General features: G+C 43.3%; 1 protein-coding gene across 1 annotated transcript in view; it reads right to left on the bottom strand.

Moving 5' to 3' along the window:
• LOC115153303 (inactive phospholipase D5) overlaps nt 1-14,100 on the bottom strand; it is a 95,161-nt gene extending 81,061 nt beyond the window's left edge. Inside the window, exons 1-2 of the mRNA XM_029698597.1 lie at nt 13,987-14,100; nt 13,405-13,658 (exon numbers count right to left, since the gene is read on the bottom strand). Of these exons, the coding sequence (XP_029554457.1) occupies nt 13,405-13,569 (165 nt within the window). The 5' untranslated portion in view covers nt 13,570-13,658; nt 13,987-14,100. The remainder of the gene's footprint in view (nt 1-13,404; nt 13,659-13,986) is intronic.
• Nucleotides 14,101-23,731: the final 9,631 nt, after the last annotated feature.

Genomic DNA, 23,731 nt, shown 5'->3' with positions numbered 1-23,731 from the left:
GCTCCCAAGGATGAACCAGACTGTTGGATGTCTACAATTTTTTTTGTCTTGATTGATTTCCTTCGATTTTCCCATGATGTCAAGCAAAGAGGCACTGAGTTTGAAGGTAGGCCTTGAAACACATCCACAGGTACACTTTCAATTGACTCAAATTATGTCAATTAGCCTATCAGAAGCTTCTAAAGCCATAACATCATTTTCTGGAATTTTCCAAGCTGTTTAAAGCCACAGTCAATTTTAATGTATGTAAACTTCTGACCCACTGGAATTGTGATACAGTGAATTATAAGTGAAATAATCTGTCTGTAAACAATTCTTGGAAAAATGACTTGTGTCATGCACAAAGTAGATGTCCTAACCAACTTGACAAAAATATAGTTTGTTAACAAGAAATTTGTTGAGTGGTTGAAAAATGAGTTTTAATGACTCCAACCTAAGTGTATGTAAACTTCCGACTTCAACTCATGATTAATGATTATCACTGATGATTAAGTGATAATGCCCTCGAAGCCGGTGTTTGGAGGATATATTTTCACGTGCCGATATATCCTCCAAACACATTATCAGTGTTATACAACGGGTTACCAAAATATTCAAATAATGATTAACATATTTTAATTATAACATTATTATGATTCATTTATTCATACTCTTTCTACCTTCCAGAAGATATAGTCCCGAAACAAATCTAGGGTTGCTACCCAAGCCGGCTGGTCGTTCTATTGGTTCGGTTGTCAGAGACGTGACCCAATTGTTCAGTCCTTTTGTTCTGTATCTATGGATGCGACCCAGTCGTTCGTTCTAAATGTTGCATTGCCACACTGGCTGGCAACGTTCTTATTATCGTTTGCTAGCTAGCCAACTACTAACTTACAGTCACGCCAAACAGTGCAGAAAGAACAACAACAGTAGCTGCATTTGTTTAAGCTGTTTTCTAGTGACATTTATTTGGATGCATCCACAACAATGAACTAATGAGGCACGATTTCGCCTGGCATAAAAAGTGCTCTCTCGTTAGGACACTGTTGTTCAGAGGAGCTAGCCAACAACACAGCTAACAAAATAACTTCAAACTTGTAACGGCTGTCGTCGGAATGAGACCAAAGCGCAGCGTGGAAAGTGTTCATGATGTTTTATTTTCACCTAAAACACACAAACAAAAATAACAAAAAAATTAAACGAAAGCACACAGTTCTGTCAGGTACAGAATACGAAACAGAAAACAACTAACCACAAAACACAGGTGGAAAAAGGCTGCCTAAGTATGATTCCCAATCAGAGACAACGATAGACAGCTGCCTCTGATTAGGAACCACACTTGGCCAAAAACAAAGAAATAGATAACATAGAATGCCCACCCCACATCACACCCTGACCTAACCAAATAGAGAAATAAAATGTCTCTCTAAGGTCAGGGCGTGACAGTACACCCCTCCCAAAGGTGCGGACTCCCGGCCGCAAACCTGAACCTATAGGGCAGGGTCCGGGTGGGCATCTACCCTTGGTGGTGGCTCTGGTTCGGGGCATAGCCCCCGCTCCGCCCGCTGATCTTTCCACTTTTGTGTAACCGGACCGTGGATCATCGCTGGAGGCTCTAAACTGCCGACCGTCGCTGGAGGCTCTAAACTGCGGACCGTCGCTGGAGGCTCTGGACTGCGGATCGTCGTGGAGGCTCTAAACTGCCGACCGTCGCTGGAGGCTCTGGACTGCGGACCGTTGCTGGAGGGTCTGGACTGCGGACCGTCGCTGGAGGGTCTGGACTGCGGACCGTCCCTGGAGACTCTGGACTGCGGACCGTTGCTGGAGACTCTGGACTGCGGACCGTCGCTGGAGACTCTGGACTGCGGACCGTCGCTGGAGACTCTGGACTGCGGACCGTCGCTGGAGACTCTGGACTGCGGACCATCGCTGGAGACTCTGGACTGCGGCCCGTCGCTGGAGGCTCCTGACTGGGGACCATCGCTGTAGGCTCCTGACTGGGGACCGTCGCTGTAGGCTTCGTGCCATGGATCATCACTGGAGGCTCCGGGCCATGGATCATCACTGGAGGCTTCGTGCCATGGATCATCACTGGAGGCTTCGTGCTATGGATTATCACTGGAGGCTCTGAGCCATGGATTATCACTGGAGGCTTCGTACCATCGATCATCACTACAGGCTCCGGGCCATGGATCATCACTGGAGGCTTCGTGCCATGGATTATCACTGGAGGCTCCGTGCTATGGATCATCACTGGAGGCTTCGGACCATGGATCATCACTGGAGGCTTTGTACGTGGAGCCGGAACAGGTCTCACCGGACTGGGGAGACGCACTGGAGACCGGGTGCGCGGAGCAGGCACAGGATATACTGGGCCGTGGAGGCGCACTGGAGGTCTGGAGCGTAGGGCTGGCACAACCCGTCCTGGCTGGATGCTTACTTTAGCCCTGCAAGTGCGGGGCGCTGGCACAGGACGAACTGGGCTGTGAAGGCGCACTGGCGACACAGTGCGTAGAGCTGGCGCAGGATATACTGGAACCTGGAGGCGCACTGGAGGTCTGGAGCGTAGGGCTGGCACAATCCGTCCTGGCTGGATGCTTACTTTAGCCCGGCAAGTGTGGGGCGCTGGCACAGGATGAACTGGGCTGTGAAGGCGCACTGGCGACACAGTGCGTAGAGCTGGCGCCGGATATCCTGGACCGAGGAGACGCACCGGAGACCAGGAGCACTCAGCCGGCACAATCCGTCCTGGCTGAATGCTCACTTTAGCCCGGCAAATGCGGGGCGCAGGCAATGAGCGCACCGAGCTGTGAATGTGCACCGAAGATATGGTGCGCATCACCGCATAACACGATGCCTGACTGGTCACACGCTCCCCACGGTAAGCACGCGGAGTTGGCTCAGGTCTCAACCCTGACTCCGCCAATCTCCCCGTGTGCCACCCCCCCAACATTTTTTTGGAGCTGCCTCTCGGGCTTCCGTTGTTGCCGTGCTAATTCCTCGTAACGTCGCCGTTCTGCTCTCGCTGCTTCTATCTCCTCCTTTGGACAGCGAATCTCCCCGGCCTGCCTCCCAGGTCCATTCGTCCTGACCACGCTGCTTGGTCCTTTGGTGGTGATTAGTTCTGTAATGGCTGTCGTCGGAAGGAGACCAAAGCGCAGCGTGGAAAGTGTTCATGATGTTTTATTTTTACCAAAATCACACAAACAAAAATAACAAAAAAAATGAAACGAAAGCGCACAGTTCTGTCAGGTACAAAATACGAAACAGAAAACAACTAACCACAAAACACAGGTGGAAAAAGGCTGCCTAAGTATGATTCCCAATCAGAGACAACAATAGACAGCTGCCTCTGATTAGGAACCACACTTGGCCGAAAACAAAGAAATAGATAACATAGAATGCCCACCCCACATCACACCCTGACCTAACCAAATAGAGAAATAAAACGGCTCTCTAAGGTTAGGGCGTGACAAAACTGAAGCTGGGAAGACTGTAATCAAGCTGCACTTAATTTCGTTTCATCTTTTTTCAATTTACATTTCTTTGTATATATCCATAAAAATTATGCCAGCTGATTCGACTTGCTGAGAAACGCTGCCTGCCTCGATCTCTCGTCCCGACTCCTACACGTTCATTACTATGGGACAGTTGCATTCCATTTACAATCTTCACTGCTTTTAACAGCAAGCATAATACCTCTACTGCTTCATGCCGCAGCACGACAATTTCCCCAGGCCTCTCTACGCTCGCGGTTTATGAGTTTGAGTTCTCAGAGCAAAACAAAGATTATGCCCTATTCACAGTTGATTTAAGGTGGGTGACTGTTCATGGTGGAATGGTGTTGATTACTTTATTCCTCCAAGACTCAAGTTTCACCAAAGCAAGGTACAGAATACATTATCTCAAGTGTTGTTTTGTTTTCATACTGTCATTCATACAGTCACACTGTACATATACTTCCTTTTTTTCTACTGTATTATTGACTGTATGTTTGTTTATTCCATGTGTAACTCTGTGTTGTTGTATGTGTTGAACTGCTTTGCTTTATATTGGCCAGGTCACAGTTGTAAATGAGAACTTGTTCTCAACTAGCCTACCTAGTTAAATAAAGGTGAAATAAAACATTTGCACTTATATTGCCCTGTTCCGAATTCAATAAATTTGCAGACTTTTTCAAGACTTAATAAATTGTTGCAACAAATTTCACAGAGTGAAACTCAGAAAGGAAATAGCTTCCTTTCTGGCTAACTGCATGGTGTGACAGGATGAGCATGGTGTGACAGGATGACAGGATGAGCAGCCAGGAGTGGAGTTAGGCACGTTTGAAGAGACTGCAGCTGCAGACTCTCCTCTCCTCCTCTTTGGATATGCAGACAGAGCAGAGGAAGCTGGGTTGGTAAAGCATCACTGGTAACGCTTACATTAAGTTGCCCCTATGACTATGTAACTAACACAGTAATAACTGTTAACAGTAGTTACATAGATTTTACTACATACTACATGACAATAGTGGTTGCGAAATCAGTTATTACACAATTGGAACAAGAAATGTGTAATTACACATTCACTTGCTGAAGGTTATTCCACATGTGTAACTACAGATACTATTACACATTCTCTTGTTCCACTATGTAACTCATTTTTTGTAATTACACATTTGAAAGTCACCTGTGAATTACCATGTTAATAACTCAAACTAAAATATGACCTTGTTAATTACAAGGTGCCACTACCATGGAATGTACTGGAATACCAGGGTTGACTAGGACCTGGTAACAACAATTGTAACAATGCACATCCTGTCATTAACTACCAGTCATTTTCAATTAGTTTATGACCTGGCTCAAAAGCTATACTAAATCAAGTGTAATGTAAGAACAATGTATATATTTGTAATTATCATGTAACTACCCAAGAGCAAGCAACTTAATGTAAAGTGAAGCCCAGTAGGGTATAACCTTTATAATTACCATGTAGTTACAATGTAACAACCTTTGCAGACAATAGGCGAAACAGGAGAAATTAGGAGACAGGAGAACATTAGGTTTAAACCATTTTAATTACATTGCACTTACAATGTAGAAATCTTTAACAACCAACTGTAATTACAATGTTGTTACATGGGATATACATGTACTTCCGATGTACTTACCCAGGAGCAAGCAACTTAATGTAAAGTGAAGTGACATTTTAATTACAACGTAACAACAAGCTAATAGGTTAACCAGGAGAAATTTCTTTAAGAGATTTGACAAAGACACCGATCAAATTCAATTCCCTATTTCAGACTCAAAGCTATAACTATTATAGTTACTAAAACGTACTAACAGGGTGGTGGTAAAGCTAGCTAGCTAAGCACTGGCACAATGTCAATAAACATGACAAAATAGTCATAAAACATTTCACAATTTTGAGACTTGGATTGCACATTACAAACCTTTATAGGCCTAAACAGGAAAAATTAAGAGACAAAAATGGTATCCAGGATCCTTGGGATGTCCATGCCCTAACCCCTGCCCTTACCTTTAAAAATGTCAACTTCAATGGGGGTTGGGACGTCCCAAGGATTCTGGATAAAAATAGCACGTGACCTCCATTTTGGTTGCAGAGGAGAGTGTGATAGGTCAGTGTGACATCACTTCCTGGTGAACTCTCACTTATACAAAATCATTTAAATAAACTTTTACAACAGTTAACCTTTTTGTTCACTATTAATAAATAGACGGAAATGTGGACGTTTCCACATTCAAAAGAAGAAAAGACAAATAAGAACGCCATCATTGTTAGATTAAGACACCACGGGAGCCGGTGCAAGATATTGGCGCGGAAAACGTATCTCAATCCAGGGATAAGAAATTGCTTTTACTCCGAATTATCCCATCCCACCTGTTACACTGGGAAGATTGAACGACTGTTCATTTTTCTGTAAAGCTACCCTTTTCATCCTCATGCTAGCTAGCAGTAACCACAGCAGCCATTATGGAATGGCACTTCTTGTTGAACTGTGTCAGCCAACCCGCTCCTTTGTTGTTCAACACGAAGTACCATTCCACAATGGCGGTGGTGGCTACTGCTAGCTAGCATGAGGATGAAAAGGGCAGTTTTCCGGAAAAACTGGCAGTATGTCAATATTCTTGATGTATCAGTTTGGATATATGTCAAATTTGGAGTACAGTGGCACATCCCATCCCCGCATTGAGGAATGTTTTCCGACCCATATTTTGCGCCAGCTCTGCGGTGTCTTAATCTAACCATGAATCCATTCCGACCCCAGTGCAGCTCAGTGTAAACAAGCGTAACAGTAGGGTCGGAATCTGTTGGCTAGACACCAGAGTCATGGGAGGAGTGAGTATTAATTCTGCTGTAGAATTAATTGCTCAGCCAACAGGTCAAACAAATGACAAACAAATTACAAATCAACGAGTCACTCAGAAAAACGAATCATGATTCTCAAGTCAGTAAAAAGGCTTGTTCAAAAATAATGAATCGTTTGCAAACTGCACATTACTACTAGTTGTAGTGTAGTGGAGGGTAGACGCAAGTAAACACACTTTTTTTTTGCCCAATAGTTTAGCTTTTGCGGAAAAATGCATTGAAAGTACAGGGAGCTGAACTTTTCACCACGAGCGGCGATCAGTCTACACACCTATTTTTTTTGCCACTACATCACTGATCACTACCTCTCACACTCTCCTCTGCAGCCAAAATGGAAGCCATATGATATTTCAGTCTCTTAATTTGTTGTGCTTTTAAAGGTTTGTAATGTGCAAAAAAAGCTATGTAGGTCTCAAATAGTGAAATTGTAAACTAAATGTTTCATGAGTTTTGGGATTTAGTAACATTTATTAAAATGTGGAAAAGGTGCTGACATTAGGCTACCAGTGCCTAGCTAGCCATCTAGCTAGCTACATTAGTGAATGATGGGGAAATTGTGTTTTTACTAACTAAAATAGTTATTACTTTGAGCCTGAAATGGGGAATTGAATTTGATTATGAGTCTTTGTCAAATCCATTAAAGAAAAGTCAAACTGAAAATGCTCTCCTGTGCTCTCCTCATTTCCCCTGGTTAGTATATTATCTGCAAAGGTTGTTACATTATAATTCTAAAGTTATACCCTACTGGCTTCACTTTACATTAAGTTGCTTGCTCCTGGTTAGGTACATGATAGTTACAAGTATATCCTATGCAACTACATTGTTCTTAGATTATACTTTATTTGGTATCACCTTTGAACCAGGTCATAACATAGAAATAAACAAATAGAAAATGACCAGTAGTTAATGACAGGATGTGCCTTGTTACAATTGTTGTCACCAGGTCCTAGTCTATTTATCAACCCTGGTAGTACATGTGGATTAGATGGTAGTGGCACCTTGTTGCTGCATGTAACACGTTCAGATTATGGTTTGAGTTATTAACATGGTAATTCACAGGTGACTTTCAAACATGTAATTACTAAACAGTTACATAGTGGAACAGGAAAATGTGTAATAACATAAGCACACTGAACAAAAATATAAAAGTAACATGTAACAATTTCAAAGATGTACAGTTCATATAAGGAAATCAGTCAATTGAAATAAATAAATTAGGCCCTATTCTATGGATTTCACATGACTGAGAATACAGATATGCATCAGTTGGTCACAGATACCTTTGAAAAAAAAGGTAGGGGAGGGGATCGGAAAAGCAGTTAGTATCTGGTGTGACCACCATTTGCCTCATGCAGCACAATCCATCTCCTTCACATAGAGTTGATCAGGCTGTTGATTATAGCTTGTGGAATGTTGTCCCACTCCTCTTCAATGGCTGTATGAAGTTGCTGGATATTGGAGGAAACTGGAACACGCTGTCGTACATGTCGATCCAGAGCATCCCAAACAGGCTCAATGGGTGACATGTCTGGTGAGTATACAGGCCATGGAAGAACTGGGACATTTTCAGCTTCCTGGAATTGTGAACAGATTCTTGCGACATGGGGTTGTGCATTATCATGCTGAAACATGAGGTGATGGCGGCGGATGAATGGAACGACAATGGGCCTCAGGATCTCATCACGTTATCTCTGTGCATTCAAATTGCCTTCGATAATAATGCAATTGTGTTCGTTGTCCTTAGCTTATGCCTGCCCGTACCATAACCGCACCCCCACCATGGAGCACTCTGTTCACAACGTTGACATCAGAAAACCGCTCGCCCACACAACGCCATACACGTGGTCTGTGGTTGTGTCGCCGATTAGACGTACTGCCAAATTCTCTAAAACGACCTTGGAGTCGGCTTATGTTAGAGAAATTAACATTTGATTCTCTGGCGACAGCTCTGGTGGACATTCCTGCAGTCAGCATGCCAATTGCATGCTCTGTGGCATTGTGTTGTGTGACAAAACTGCACATTTTAGAGTGGCCTTTTATTGTCCCCAGTACAAGGTGCACCTGTGTAACGTTCATGCTGTTTAATCAGCTTCTTGATATGCCACACCTGTCAGGTGGATGGATTATATTGGCAAAGGAGAAATGTTCCCTAACAGGGATGTAAACAAATTTGTGGGCAAAATTTGAGAGAATTTTTGTGCGCTTTTTGTGCGTATTGAACATTTCTGGGATATTTTACTTCAGCTCATGAAACATGGGACCAACAATTTACATGTTTTGTTTATATTTTTGTTCAGTGTAGTTACACGTGGAATAACGTTCAGCAAGGGACTGTAATTACACAGCCCTTGTTCCAGTTGTGTACTAACTGATTCCGCAACAACCCTATTACCATGTGATTACATATTAAAACCTATGTAACTACGATGTTAATATAGTATTACTGTGTTAGTTACATAGTAATAGGGGCAACTTAATGTAAAGTGTTACCACATCATTTAGACACCGCCCACTCCCATTGAAACATCAAATAGTCAACGCAACATTTCCAGTTCAAAATGCTGGCTGCAGGCTAGCCACTAGATCAGAGGTGCACACTTGGCGGGACCTCGATCTCGACACATTTCTCATAAATAATTGTTAAATTAAATACTGATGAAGCAACCCTTTTTTTCAATGTACACATACTGTGCTGGGAAGGTCCCAGACAGCGCCCCATACTACTGTGTGTTGTCCAATCATGTGCATTATTTAAATAACTTCATGACACTCAGTCAAAGTGAATGCTAACAATGCATATTAAGAGACTGATGTTGTCAGAGAGAGACAGCAAAAGAAGCAAAAGCGGAAGCGAGAGGAGAAATTATAGAATGGCGCAAAAGTCAGGAAAGTCAAAACAGAAAATCGAGCTTTCAAAGAGGAGTTGACAGACAAATATGCCTTTATCCTTCCCCAGCGAGTGTCAAACCATTCTGCCTGATATGTTCAGAGACCGTGGCTCTAATAAAAAGTGCCAACGTGAAGCGCCCCTACGAGACAAAGCACAGATCTTTTAAGCAAACATATCCACAGCAGTCTGAGGTGAAGGCACTCAAAATAAATGAACTCAAAGCCCAGTATGATCGGTGCACCAGAGTCCTTTCCCGTCCATTCACTGCCCAACAACGTGCAAACGAATGTTCACTAAAAATAGCTTGGATTTTGGGTCAACACCAAAAGCCATTTACTGACGGGGGAGTGGTGATGGAGTGCATGAACGATGTTGCTGAAACTTTATTTGACCGTAAACAAAAAGACGGGCTGTGTGAAAAGTCACGTACCAATGTCACATACAACAACAGCAAGAAAGAGTGAAATACTAACAGAGGATGTATTAACACAGCTTGATGAAGCTAATCGGAGTGCACAGTGCATAGCATTAGCTGTTGATGAATCTACTGATGTGAATTATAATGCCAAGCTTCTGGTGTATGTTAGATTTTACCACACAGGGAAGAAGAAATTCTGTGAAGACCTGTTAGGTGTAACACCACTCAAGACACATACAAGAGAAAAGGGCATAGACATGGCCATAAAGGAGATGCTGAGAAAGAGGGGGATAGATCTAAAATAAGTGGTGTCTATCACCTCAGATGGGGCCACTGCCATGATAGGAAGAGAGAGAGGAGCTGTGGCACGGCTGAAAGAGGACAACCCTGATCTCACAGCTCACCACTGCATCATTCATCAGTCTGTCCTGTGCTCCAATCTGTCAGAAGAGTATGCTGAAGTGATGAATACAATGATGAAACTCATCAACTTCCTCAGGGCATCCTCATCTCATCAACATCGCCTGCTGAGAGAATTCCTGAAAGAAGTTGAGGCAAATGCAAATGACCTACTGCTGCACAACAACGTAAGATGGCTCAGTAAAGGCAGGGTGTTGGAACGCTTTTGGTCCATTCGAAAGAAAATAACAGTTTTCCTAGAACAGCTCAAGAGTCAGAAGGCAACCCAGTTCACTTTTTTTGCAAGACAATTGCAAAATGGATATTGTTGCTTTTTTGGTAGGCATCACACCTTAATGAGCTCAATGTGAAACTACAGGGCAACAACAATTCAGTTTGTGATTTGATGACTGCTCCTTTGATCTGTCCGCTCCTTCCACAGGAAACTGTAAGTGTTCAAGGAAGATCTTCAATGAGACTTTGCACACTTCCTAAAAGTGCAGGAACAGATTCAGGGTGAGAGAGATGTTTCTCCTCATGTTGACTTCATAGACAAGCTGATTGGAAACTTCAGAAATCGCTTTGACAGCTTCCGCCTTGCACAGATGCTACTTCTTCCAATTGAGAATCCATTCCTCATCACAGATGTCAGGGGATTTTCAAAGGAGGTGACACAGACCTTCAAGTGGGCATATGCTGGATCGCTACAGATGGAATTGATTGATCTGCAAGCAAATGTTGCACTAAGAGAGCACTTTCAACTAACTGATCATGACACTTTCTGGCTGCAGGCTGTGTCTGAGACTGTTTTCCCTGGTCTAACCAAAGTAGCACTACACACCTTGACCATGTTTGTCTCCACATACAGTTGTGAGTCTTCTTTCTCCATTATGAACATCATTAAAAATAAGTACTGCTCTAGACTCACCAATGAGCACCTACATATCTGCATGAGAATGGCACTGACTCCATTCCAGCCAAGGTTCAAATTACTGGCAGGGCAAGCAAAATCCCATTTCTCTCACTAAAGAAGAGAGAGGGAGAAGTGAAGTGGGAAAGAGTAGGAAAGGTAAATATTAAACCTTCTTATTTGTTCAAAAATCAAAGCACTTTTTTCAGAATCAGGCACTTTTGTTATTTTTTTGTGAAGGTGCAGTCTTGTTTTACTTGAAATGAGAACATTTGTGATAGGCCTACTTTTATTGATGATTTGGGTGCATATTTATTTTACCTCATGTTTAATGTGTCTGCATTGAAAATGTGCAATAAATATTGTTGAAATGTTATTGAAATGTAGTACTTTGTTTGTTAGCTATACATATACAAGAACTACATTTGCACGTTAGACATTTTAATGGCTTGGACCTTTGGAGGGAGAAAATGTTAGTCACTGGACCTCTTTGAATTCTAATTGTGCACCCCTGCACTAGATTAACAATCCACTGGACTGTATCTACATGTACATTTGCATTTTTATAGATGACTTGATAGAATATGAAAAGATGCCTTGATAGAATATGAATAGATGCCTTGATAGAATATGAATAGATGCCTTGATAGAATATGAATAGATGCCTTGATAGAATATGAATAGATGCCTTGATAGAATATGAATAGATGCCTTGATAGAATATGAATAGATGCCTTGATAGAATATGAATAGATGCCTTGATAGAATATGAATAGATGCCTTGATAGAATATGAATAGATGCCTTGATAGAATATGAATAGATGCCTTGATAGAATATGAATAGATGCCTTGATAGAATATGTATATAAGCCTTTTACTCCACTTTTAAGACACTGACTGAAAGAAAGCCAAAAAACAAATTTTTTCTCTAAGTCTGACTCATATTAACTTCCTTCAATAAGAAGAGCATATTGAAGCATTACTTATAACAGCATATGGATAAATCAGTTGTGATTCATAGTACAGCTACGAGGAGCAAATAGTTAAACAATGCCAGAACTCCTCTACATCAGTCGCAGGCTCCATTAACAGCATCAACTGAGCACTGGGAGAATTAACACATTTATTCATTTTTTTATGTTTTATTTAACCTTTATTTAAACAAGCAAGTCATTTAAGAACAAATTCTTATTTACAATGACGACCTACCAAAAGGCAAAAGGCCTCCTGCGAGGTTGGGGGCTGGGATTAAAAATATAAATAAATTAAATTAAAATATAGGACAAAACACCCATCACGTCAAGAGAGACAACACAACACTAAATAAAGAGAGACCTAAGACAACAACATAGCACGGCAGCAACACATGACAACACAGCATTGTAGCAATACAACATGACAACACATGGTAGCAACACAACATGGCAGCAACACAACATGGTAGCAGCACAAAACAGGGTACAAACATTATTGGGCACAGACAACAGCACAAAGGGCAAGGTAGAGACAACAATACATCATGCAAAGCAGCCACAACTGTCAGCAAGAGTGTCCATGATTGAGTCTTTGAATGAAGAGATTGAGATAAAACTGTCCAGTTTGAGTGTTTGTTGCAGCTCGTTCCAGTCGCGACCCAGGGATGTGTGTGCTTTGGGGACCTTTAACAGAATGTGACTGGCAGAACAGGTGTTGTATGTGGAGAATGAGGGCTGCAGTAGATATCTCAGATAGGGGGGAGTGAGGCCTAAGAGGGTTTTATAAATAAGCATCAACCAGTGGGTCTTGCAACGGGTATACAGAGATGAACCGTTTACAGAGGAGTATAGAGTGCAGTGATGTGTCCTATAAGGAGCATTGGTGGCAAATCTGTTGGCAGAATGGTAAAGTACATCTAGCTGCTCAAGAGCACCCTTACCTGCCAATCTATAAATTACATCTCCATAATCTAGCATGGGTACGTACTCTAGCATGAGTAGGATGGTCATCTGAATCAGGGTTAGTTTGGCAGCTGGGGTGAAAGAGGAACGATTTCGATAGAGGAAACCAAGTCTAGATTTAACTTTAACCTGCAGCTTTGATATGTGCTGAGAGAAGGACAGTGTAACATACAGTGCAGTCTGAACCCAACTTCTACACTGTAAAGGAGAGCAATTAATAATGCAATAGCTGTCTGCAGCAATAAAGTCAAACTGTATAATTTATGTCAGACAATGCAGTCGCTACTGAAGCAGATAAGATCATGCAGCAGCCAGTGAATGCATATAACAAAGAAGCACTGGAACTGCTAAACCAAAACACTCAACTACAGAAACAACCAGATAAAAAATACCTAACACCAACACCAACTTCCAAATAACGAAAGACCCACAATGCTGTTCTATAGATTTCACAAGTACAGTAACTTATCAGACAAACATCTTAAAGCTTACATGCTCCAGTTTTTTCTCTTTCCTGCGGAGCCATACGCCTGCAGAGTAGTCCTGCTGCTGGACAGTGCTGTAGATGGTGTTCGCTGGGACCACCAGGGGACCACCCCCCTTCAGCTGGAGCTCCATAAAGCCCACTGACTGCAGCCCGGCCGAGCGCATCTCCATATCCTCATGTCAGGCTAGGCTGGAGAAGCCCTCTGCTCAGATCCCTGGCTCACGGATCCCATGTGTTGTGCTGAAGGAGGGAGAAGAGACTGACGGAGGAAGAAGAGACCCGTCAGGATTAGACCCCAGTAGAGTCAGCAACACTGCCTGTCTGTGCTGGCAGAGTTAGGGAGGCAGGCTGCTCCACTCTACCCTCTCTCTCTCTCTCTGGCACTTTTATCCCCCTCCCTCCCTGCTTCTCCTGGTTTCTAGGTCTTTCTATTTCCTCTGTCTCTACCATCACCACTCTCCACCTCAAGCAGTGATATCCCTGGTTGTCAGAGGGAGCCTTCACAGACTAATCAAAAAGATATGCACACATGCAAACATAAACAACTGAATGTGTACACACACACCGTTTAATCATGCTTTGCTCACATTTTGCCATGAGGCTGAGATTATTTTTTCATATGCCATCTGGGCCCCCCCTCAAAAGCACTGTGCGCATGTTCGGTAATCCGGCCCTGGGTATGACATCATTTTGTATGATCTGTGGAGACACACACAGGTATGACATTCTGTATTATCTGCGGACACAGACATACACATGTATGACATCAGGTATGATCTGCAGTAACCTCTGTTGACCTCAGCCCATCAAACGCCACACAGGCAATAGAGCTTGACGTCTAATTACCCAGACAGAACCTGCTTTCCCAGAGCTACAGTCAGAGCTCCTTAATTTGGACACATTGTAGCATGAAAGGCTGCCTTCCTGACAAATAATGAGATAACAACGGCTTATTTTCACCTATGCTTCCCTTTTGTTGGTTGGGAGTATGTTGGGACCCACACATTTGTAGGTGGATACCTCAGCTTGATTCTTCAACTTTCACCATTGTTATAGCTACTGTAGGTGTTATGTAACTTGAAGAAATGACTTTGTAAAAAAGGCAGGTTATGGGAGATTGCTCATCCACCCCATCAATGATAGCTGTGTCTAGCTGCTTTACTTTTGGGGGCAATGGTTCATAAAGCAACCATAAATTCCATCTTTCTGTCAGAAGGTAGGATATGCATATTATTAGTAGATTTGAATAGCAAACACTCTGAAGTTTCTAAAACTGTTTGAATGATGTCTGTGAGTATAACAGAACTCATATGGCAGGCAAAAACCGGAGAAAAATCCAAACAGGAAGTGTGGAAATCTGAGGTTTGTAGTTTTTCAAGTGATTGCCTATACAGTATACAGTGACTTAGGGTTCATTTTCCACTTCCCAAGGCTTCCACTAGATGTCAACAGTCTTTAGAACGTTGTTTCATGCTTCTACTGTGAATATGGAGCGAACAAGAGGGCCTGGCAGTAGATGAGTGAGAAAATGACATGAGCTCAGAGGCGCGCGCTCACTTGAGAGTTAGCTGTGTTCCTTTTCTTTTCTGAAGACATTGGAATTGTCCGGTTGGAATATTACTGAAGATTTATGTTAAAAACGTCCTAAAGATTGATGCTATACATCGTTTGACATATTTCTACGAACGTAAATATAACTTTTTTTAACTTTTCGTCGTGACATTTTGCGTGCGCTTCCTGCATTTGGAGTAGTGGACTGAATGCGCGAACAAAAAGGAGGTATTTGGACATAAATGATGGACTTTATCGAACAAAACAAACATTTATTGTGGACCTGGGATTGCTGGGAGTGCATTCTGATGAAGATCATCAAAGGTAAGTGAATATTTATAATATTATTTCTGAGTTTTGTTGACTCCACAAAATGGCAGGTTTGGTTTCATGTCTGAACGCTGTACTCATATTATTGCAAAATTTGCTTTCGCCGTAAAGCTTTTTTGAAATCTGACACAGCGGTTGCATTAAGGAGAAGTGTATCTATAATTCTTTAAATAACTGTTGAATATTTTATCAACGTTTATGATGAGTATTTCTGTAAATTGATGTGCTCATTCACCGGAAGTTTTGGGAGGCAAAACATTTCTGAACATTACACTCCAATGTAAAATGGGGTTTTTGGATATAAATATGAACTTTATCGAGCAAAACATACATGTATTGTGTAACATGAAGTCCTATGAGTGCCATCTGATGAAGATCATCAAAGGTTAGTGATTCATTTTAGCTGTATTTCTGTTTTTTGTGACGCCTCTCCTTGCTTGGAAAATGGCTGTGTTTTTTTTTGTTTAGGTGCTGTCCTAACATAATCTAATGTTGTGCTCTCGCCGTAAAGCCTTTTTGAAATTGGACAATGTGGTTGGATTAACGAGAAGTGTATCATTAAATTGGGATATAATAGTTGTATGTTTGAGAAATTTGAATTATGAGATTTTTGTTGTTTTGAATTTGCCGCCCTGCTATTTCACTGGCTGTTGAATAGCGTCCCACATACCTCAGAGAGGTTTTAAAATAAAGGTTAAATATATATTTTTTAATAATCTCTCGATGTCTCTGCTGGGCATGCAATATCAAGTGTGCCTAGTGTGGGCTCAATCAAATGATCCATAGCCTATACTATAGGCTATAGGCCTAGGCTATATAAAGAGCATGCTCGGAAAAGCACAGAGCAAAGTTATATTTCGAAGAAAATGTACTTCCTTCCCGAGTTTTTGCACTTCTGGGATGGTGTATATAAAACTAGGTTACACTGCATTACACACTGCAATTGATAGTCTATCCCAATCATGAGCCCTGGCCTGCCCTGCTCTTGCTGATGTGAACTATTCTGTGCTAACTAAGAAGGCCAGTCAAAGGCTTCTTCCGGAAAAATGTTTTATTCCTCTAAGCTCTTCTATTTTCAAACTTTTGCGAAAGGATTGGTAATTTACCTGTTTTATATCAGCTCTCTTGCGCTCAGATGGGAGGGGTGGACATTTGAGGGGTGTCCTTAAAAACATGATCCTAAGTGCTAATTTCAGGCAGCACTGGTATGGATATTTAAGTCCAAAAGCTAGTTTTAGCAGTAAAGTGGTTGGTTATGGCATGAATTTTGACAGCATAAACACAGCTTATCCAGCCCCTGCCCATATGTGCATGGAACAAGAGTGATGTGTTTTTGGTGACTGTATACTTTGTATTTCAAAACATAAACTCATGTTTTTTATTATAATTTAAAATTAAAATGTAAAACCAAGCAATGAAGGCTGTTTTCTTTTTTCCTGCCCAATGCAATCTAGTAGTCAATAACGTCAATAAATGGTTTGGCTCTTGAGACCACTTGGAAATAAATCTTAACCACCAAAGCTTTATTAACAGTTTGAGGGGAGCAAAACAGTAAGCTGACGTTACCTTCTTTTTTGTATTGTAGGCAGGCCTACATTATTTTTGTCATGCAGCAGCACCCATTTTGAACATGCGTAAAACCCCCTCCATGATGTATGCTAGATGTGTCCATGCCCATCATGAAACGAGAGAAGAGAACCTCGGTGAATACCGGTGAACCTTGCATTTAGAAGTTATTTTCCTGTAACAATTGCTTGTTTTCCGTTTCATATGTTTAAAACCCAAGTCTCCAATAGGCTACCCATACCCTATGCAGTGGCGACCTGTCATTCAGGGCAGGTGGGGCTCAAAACAGGTATCGCACTGTTTAGCAAACAAAATAATATTTTATGTTAATTGGGCAATAATATACTGCTCAAAAAAATAAAGGGAACACTTAAACAACACATCCTAGATCTGAATGAAATAAATAATCTTATTAAATACTTTTTTCTTTACATACTTGAATGTGCTGACAACACAATCACACAAAAATAATAAATGGAAATCCAATTTATCAACCCATGAAGGTCTGGATTTGGAGTCACACTCAAAATGAAAGTGGAAAACCACACTACAGGCTGATCCAACTTTGATGTAATGTCCTTAAAACAAGTCAAAATGAGGCTCAGTAGTGTGTGTGGCCTCCACGTGCCTGTATGACCTCCCTACAACGCCTGGGCATGCTCCTGATGAGGTGGCGGATGGTCTCCTGAGGGATCTCCTCCCAGACCTGGACTAAAGCATCCGCCAACTCCTGGACAGTCTGTGGTGCAACGTGGCGTTGGTGGATGGAGCGAGACATTATGTCCCAGATGTACTCAATTGGATTCAGGTCTGGGGAACGGACTGGCCAGTCCATAGCATCAATGCCTTCCTCTTGCAGGAACTGCTGACACACTCCAGCCACATGAGGTCTAGCATTGTCTTGCATTAGGAGGAACCCAGGGCCAACCGCACCAGCATATGGTCTCACAAGGGGTCTGAGGATCTCATCTCGGTACCTAATGGCAGTCAGGCTACCTCTGGCGAGCACATGGAGGGCTGTGCGGCCCCCCAAAGAAATGCCACCCCACACCATGACTGACCCACCGCCAAACCGGTCATGCTGGAGGATGTTGCAGGCAGCAGAACGTTCTCCACGGCGTCTCCAGACTCTGTCACGTCTGTCACATGCTCAGTGTGAACCTGCTTTCATCTGTGAAGAGCACAGGGAGCCAGTGGCGAATTTGCCAATCTTGGTGTTCTCTGGCAAATGCCAAACGTCCTGCACGGTGTTGGGCTGTAAGCACAACCCCCACCTGTGGACGTCGGGCCCTCATACCACCCTCATGGAGTCTGTTTCTGACCGTTTGAGCAGACACATGCACATTTGTGGCCTGCTGGAGGTCATTTTGCAGGGCTCTGGCAGTGCTTCTCCTGCTCCTCCTTGCACAAAGGCGGAGGTAGCGGTCCTGCTGCTGGGTTGTTGCCCTCCTACGGCCTCCTCCACGTTTCCTGATGCACTGGCCTGTCTCCTGGTAGCACCTCCATGCTCTGGACACTACGCTGACAGACACAGCAAACCTTCTTGCCACAGCTCGCATTGATGTGCCATCCTGGATGAGCTGCACTACCTGAGCCACTTGTGTGGGTTGTAGACTCCGTCTCATGCTACCACTAGAGTGAAAGCACCGCCAGCATTCAAAAGTGACCAAAACATTAGCCAGGAAGCATAGGAACTGAGAAATGGTCTGTGCTCCCCACCTGCAGAACCACTCCTTTATTGGGGGTGTCTTGCTAATTGCCTACAATTTCCACCTGTTGTCTATTCCATTTGCACAACAGCTTGTGAAATGTATTGTCAATCAGTGTTTCTTCCTAAGTGGACAGTTTGATTTCACAGAAGTGTGATTGACTTGGAGTTACATTGTGTTGTTTAAGTGTTCCCTTTATTTTTTTGAGCAGTGTACTTTACACATATCAGTTTGCAAACAATGTAAAAAATAATTTTGTTAATAAAGCTGCATGCAAACATGGTCTTTTTTTGCTTTCTTGAGTAAGGCAGCTCCAAAATGCAGGTGTTTCAGCCTAGCTCAGTGCTTTCTGTGGTGGTGGGGCAGCCAGCGGAAAATACAGAGCTTAGTGGTTTGAAATGTTCTCTAGTTGCACTGTGATTGTCTCACTGTTCTTTCACTCATAGGGACACTAAGTCACTGCAAAATCTATAGGGAGAGCTTGAAAAAGTCAAGCCCCTTGGGTGCTGCCAAAGATTTACATTAGAAGTGCCCATCCAAGAAGGCTCAAGGTCATTGGCCACAGATAAAATGCGGTCAAATCACGTTATATCTACCATAGCTTTGATTTGACTGATCATGTCAACGTCATACTTTCAAAATCTTAGCTAGCAAGCTAGAATCGTCATGAATCAAGTCGACAATCTAGTGCCAAATCATTTTCAACCCTTGTCATATGATAAAACGTATCGGTGCTCATCGGCCATTGGACATACAGTTGAAGTCGAAGTTTACATACACTTAGGTTGGAGTCATTAAAACTCGTTTTTCAACCACTCCACAAAATTCTTGTGAACAAACTATAGTTTTGTCAAGTCGGTTAGGCCATCTTTTGTGTGCATGACACAAGTAACTTTTCCAACAATTGTTTACAGACAGATTATTTCACTTATAATTCGCTGTATCAGAGTTCCAGTGGGTCAGAAGCTTACATACACTAAGTTGACTGTGCCTTTAAACAGCTTGGAAAATTCCATAAAATGGTGTCATGGCTTTAGAAGCTTCTGATAGGATAATTGACATAATTTGAGTCATGTACCTGTGGATGTATTTCAAGGCCTACCTTCAAACTTGTACTTTGGTGAAAAATGCAAATCAATCCCAGAACAACAGCAAAGGACCTTGTGAAGATGCTAGAGGAAACAACAGGTACAAAAGTATCTATATCCACAGTAAAACGAGTCCTATATCGACATAACCTGAAAGGCCGCTCAGCAAGGAAGAAGCCACTGCTCCAAAACCGCCATAAAAAAGCCAGACTACGGTTTGCAACTGCACATGGGGACGAAGATCGTACTTTCTGGAGAAATGTCCTCTGGTCTGATGAAATAAAAATAGAACTGTTTGGCCATAATGACCATCGTTATGTTTGGAGGAAAAAGGGGGAGGCTTGCAAGCCGAAGAACACCATCCCAACCGTGAAGCACGGGGTGGCAGCATCATGTTGTGGGGGTGATTTGCTGCAGGAGGGACTGATGCACTTCACAAAATAGATGGCAACATGAGGAAAGAAAATGATGTGGCTATATTGAAGCAACATCTCAAGACATCAGTCAGGAAGTTAAAGCTTGGTCGCAAATGGGTCCTCCAAATGCACAATGACCCCAAGCATACTTCCAAAGTTGTAGCAAAATGGCTTAAGGACAACAAAGTCAAGGTATTGGAGTGGCCTGCACAAAGCCCTGACCTCAATCCCATAGAAAATGTGTGGGCAGAACTGAAAAAGCTTGTGTGAGCAAGAAGGCCTACAAACCTGACTCAGTTACACCAGCTCTGTCAGGAGGAATGAGCCAAAATTCACTCAAATGTTTGACCCAAGTTAAACAATTTAAAGGCAATGCTACCAAATACTATTTGAGTGTATGTAAACTTCTGACCCACTGGGAATGTGATGAAAGAAATAAAAGCTGAAATAAATCACTCTCTCCTATTATTCTGACATTTCACATCCTTAAAATAAAGTGGTGATCCTAACTTATCTAAAACAGGGAATTTTTACTAGGATTAAATATCAGAAATGGTAAAAAACGGAGTTTAAATATATTTGGCTAAGGTGTATGTAAACCTCCGACTTCAACTGTAAATAGTTGGAAATCGCAAATTCCACAATGAGTGGTTTGGAAGGAATCAGTGGCTAACTGCAAGCATTGCAAAGCAATCACTAGCCTGCTATTCAGTGGAGAGGGTGTGTGGTCCAAGTCTGGGTTTAAGGGTCTCATTTCCAAGCTTAAAATGATAAACATTCACTTGCAACACCATGGGCCAGAAAAGGTTGAATACATTGGCAATGCTGTCAATCCAGCATGACTTCTGCCGTGTTCAGAATAACTGGAAACTCAGAACTGGGAAATCTCAGACTTCTGTAAGTTCAAGACATGTTGTTACATATACATTATTCATGCACTTCACATGGTACTTTTATACATGGTTAGCCTTCGTGCTCGGGGACCACGCCTAACCCGCAAGATCAGGAGTCTGTGTATGTTTTTCGCTCCGCGGGCTTTCCGTTCTCCCCGGAGAGTGAGTCGTGTTGCTAGGCACACAATGTTTATCTCTCACAGGGTGCAGCCATCTTGCCTAGACTCTTGTGTGTTCCTCGGTGAATGAGGTATGCAGTAGCTAGCTTAACGAGAGCAGACCACTGCAGGACTAAGCACACTCCTTACATCCTGCCAACAACCCCACGTATAGTAGAATCAACTATAACGTGGCGTGAGTTACAGCTGACCCACACATATTAACTAAGATTGAGTGTAACGCCCTGGCCATAGAGAGGGGTTTTTTGTTCTTTATTTTGGTTAGGCCAGGGTGTTACATTGGGTTGGCGTTCTATGTTCGTTTTCTAGGTTTTTTGTATTTCTTTGTTTTGGGCCGTGTGTGGCTCCCAATCAGGCACAGCTGAAGTTCGTTGTTGCTGATTGGGAGTCACACATAAGGAGCATGTTTTTACTTTGGGTTTTGTGGGTAATTGTTTCTGTTAGTGTTTTGCACCTGACAGGACTGTTTGGCTGTCGGTTTTCTTATTTTTGTATCGTGTTTTTTCTGCTATTAAATATTCAATGATGAACACTAACTCCGCTGCAGCTTGGTCTACTCTCTCTCACGACAGCCGTTACATTGAGCTAATGTGTGTGAGTTTGTGTGCTCTGCCCCTCCCCCCACGATCAGACAGTTCACACCACACTGTTGGCTTCACTTTCACAGAGAAACTACATAACTATTATGGTGTTTCATTGTGAGAGATGCTGGGTACCCCTGCCTACGGGCCTGCCTACGGGGGATGCACACTGCCTGCATGAGCTGTCTTGAGTTAGATCACGCACCGAGAGAGGTTAGAGAACCCAATAGTTGTTTGGCCACAGTACCATCTGTAGCTGGGAGCGCCACTATAGAGGCACCCCCGGTAGTGACGGAAGCAACACAGGAGCTTTTAGCAAGAATGGCTACCGCCATTGATATCAAGCTGTAAAAAACAAAATCTGAGCAGCTCCTTATTCCCGTCTGTCCCAAGTTTGCTTTGGCTTTCTGTGAATACTAGAGCAAAATGGGAGGGTGATTCCGTTGCGACACCCAGAACAGGCTGTGGACTCTCCTAATGGATGCAGAGTCCTTGGGGGCAGACCACTATTCGGTGATGGATGACATGCTTTGGCTTCAGTGGTGACTTCACGCCACAATCTTTGGCTGGCACAGTCTACACTGCCACTGCCATTTCAGAAAACATTCTTGGAGCTCCCCTTCCAGCCAGGTTCCACCTTTGGACAAAGGGTTGACAACATCATACAGCAGACTACAAAACTGCGCAAAGACAGACTTTGGAGATCTTGCAACTTCCCGCCCTACCGCCGCCCCTCGGAGGAGGCCAAAGACAGGGCAGGATGTTTCGAGGGTGCTCCAGCAACATCTTGGCCCCCCTCCTCCCCCGAAGAGACAGCAGGAGCAGGGAAACGGGAACTGGCGTTTTACACCCCGACAGCATAAGGACAGGTGTCGTGACCACCCTTACAAGCCGTGGCACGCGGCTAAGAACGATGGGCCCCGGCAGTCCTCCTGAGTTGCTGGCGGTCGGCTTCTGCCGTCTCTCCCAGGCCCAAAGGGCAAACTGGGAGAGGCAGGTGGAGTCTCCCTGGGTACTAGGCATTGTCCGGGGGGGATACAAACTCCAGTTCCGATGTCGACCGCCATCCTACAGGGGCATCTGGGTAACCTCAGAGTCAGATGGGGTGAGGAAGGAGGCTTTCCAGTTGGGGATAGCCTCACTCCTTAACAAGGACGCAATCAGGAAGGTGGAGCCGCTAGAACGGCTAATTGGGTTCTACTCCACGTATTTCATAGTTCCGAAAAAGGACGGCAGCTTTCAGACGATCCTGGACATGTGCAGCCTCAACAAATGTTTAAAGGAGCTCAAGTTCAAGATGGTCTCGCAAGCGCGGGTGTTACAGCAGGTGTACCTGTTTGAGTCTCCGGAGAACACTGATTGTCCTAGCTGGTTCTCGATGTTGGACCCTCCAGGCCCTCTGGGTTTGGACGCCCTCACTCACGATTGGCCGGCAACGACACTTTATACGTTCTCACCATTTCTCCTGATCACAGCTATGCTAGACAGGGTCAGTTTGAGTAGTGTGGCATTCCTGTTCGCTATAACTTCCGCTAAGAGGGGTATTGAACTTCATGCTCTTTCAGTGAGTTCTGAATGTTTCCGAATGGGTGCAGACAAGGGGAGTGTTATCCTCCGGCCTAACCCCTCTTTCTTGCCAAAGGTCCTGTCTGACAGACATGTGAACCTGCCCTTACATTTGTCCTCATATGCACATCCCATGGCTACGAGTGTGCTGTGCACTAGACACCTACGTTATACGGACTAAGACATTATGACAGTCGGATCAGCTGTTTGTGTGTTATGGTCAGAGAGTTCTGGGGAAGAGCCTATCAAAACAGAGATTCTCACATTGGATTGTGGACACTATTACTACAGCATAATCAGCTGGCCAGCCGGCCTTTGCCGTCTGCTGTGGTGGTGCATTTTACTAGAGGAGTAGCTACATCGTGGGTCCTGCTCCGAGGAGTTCCCCTTGATTAAATTTGCACTTCGCCCAGTTGGGCGTTACCTAGCACTTTTGCGAGTCAATGTTACTGC

The sequence above is a fragment of the Salmo trutta genome, chromosome 18 (genome assembly GCF_901001165.1).
Source record: "Salmo trutta chromosome 18, fSalTru1.1, whole genome shotgun sequence".
NCBI lineage: Eukaryota > Metazoa > Chordata > Actinopteri > Salmoniformes > Salmonidae > Salmo > Salmo trutta.
Note: the sequence above shows the minus strand (reverse complement) of the source record. Positions and strands in the feature narration are given on the sequence as shown.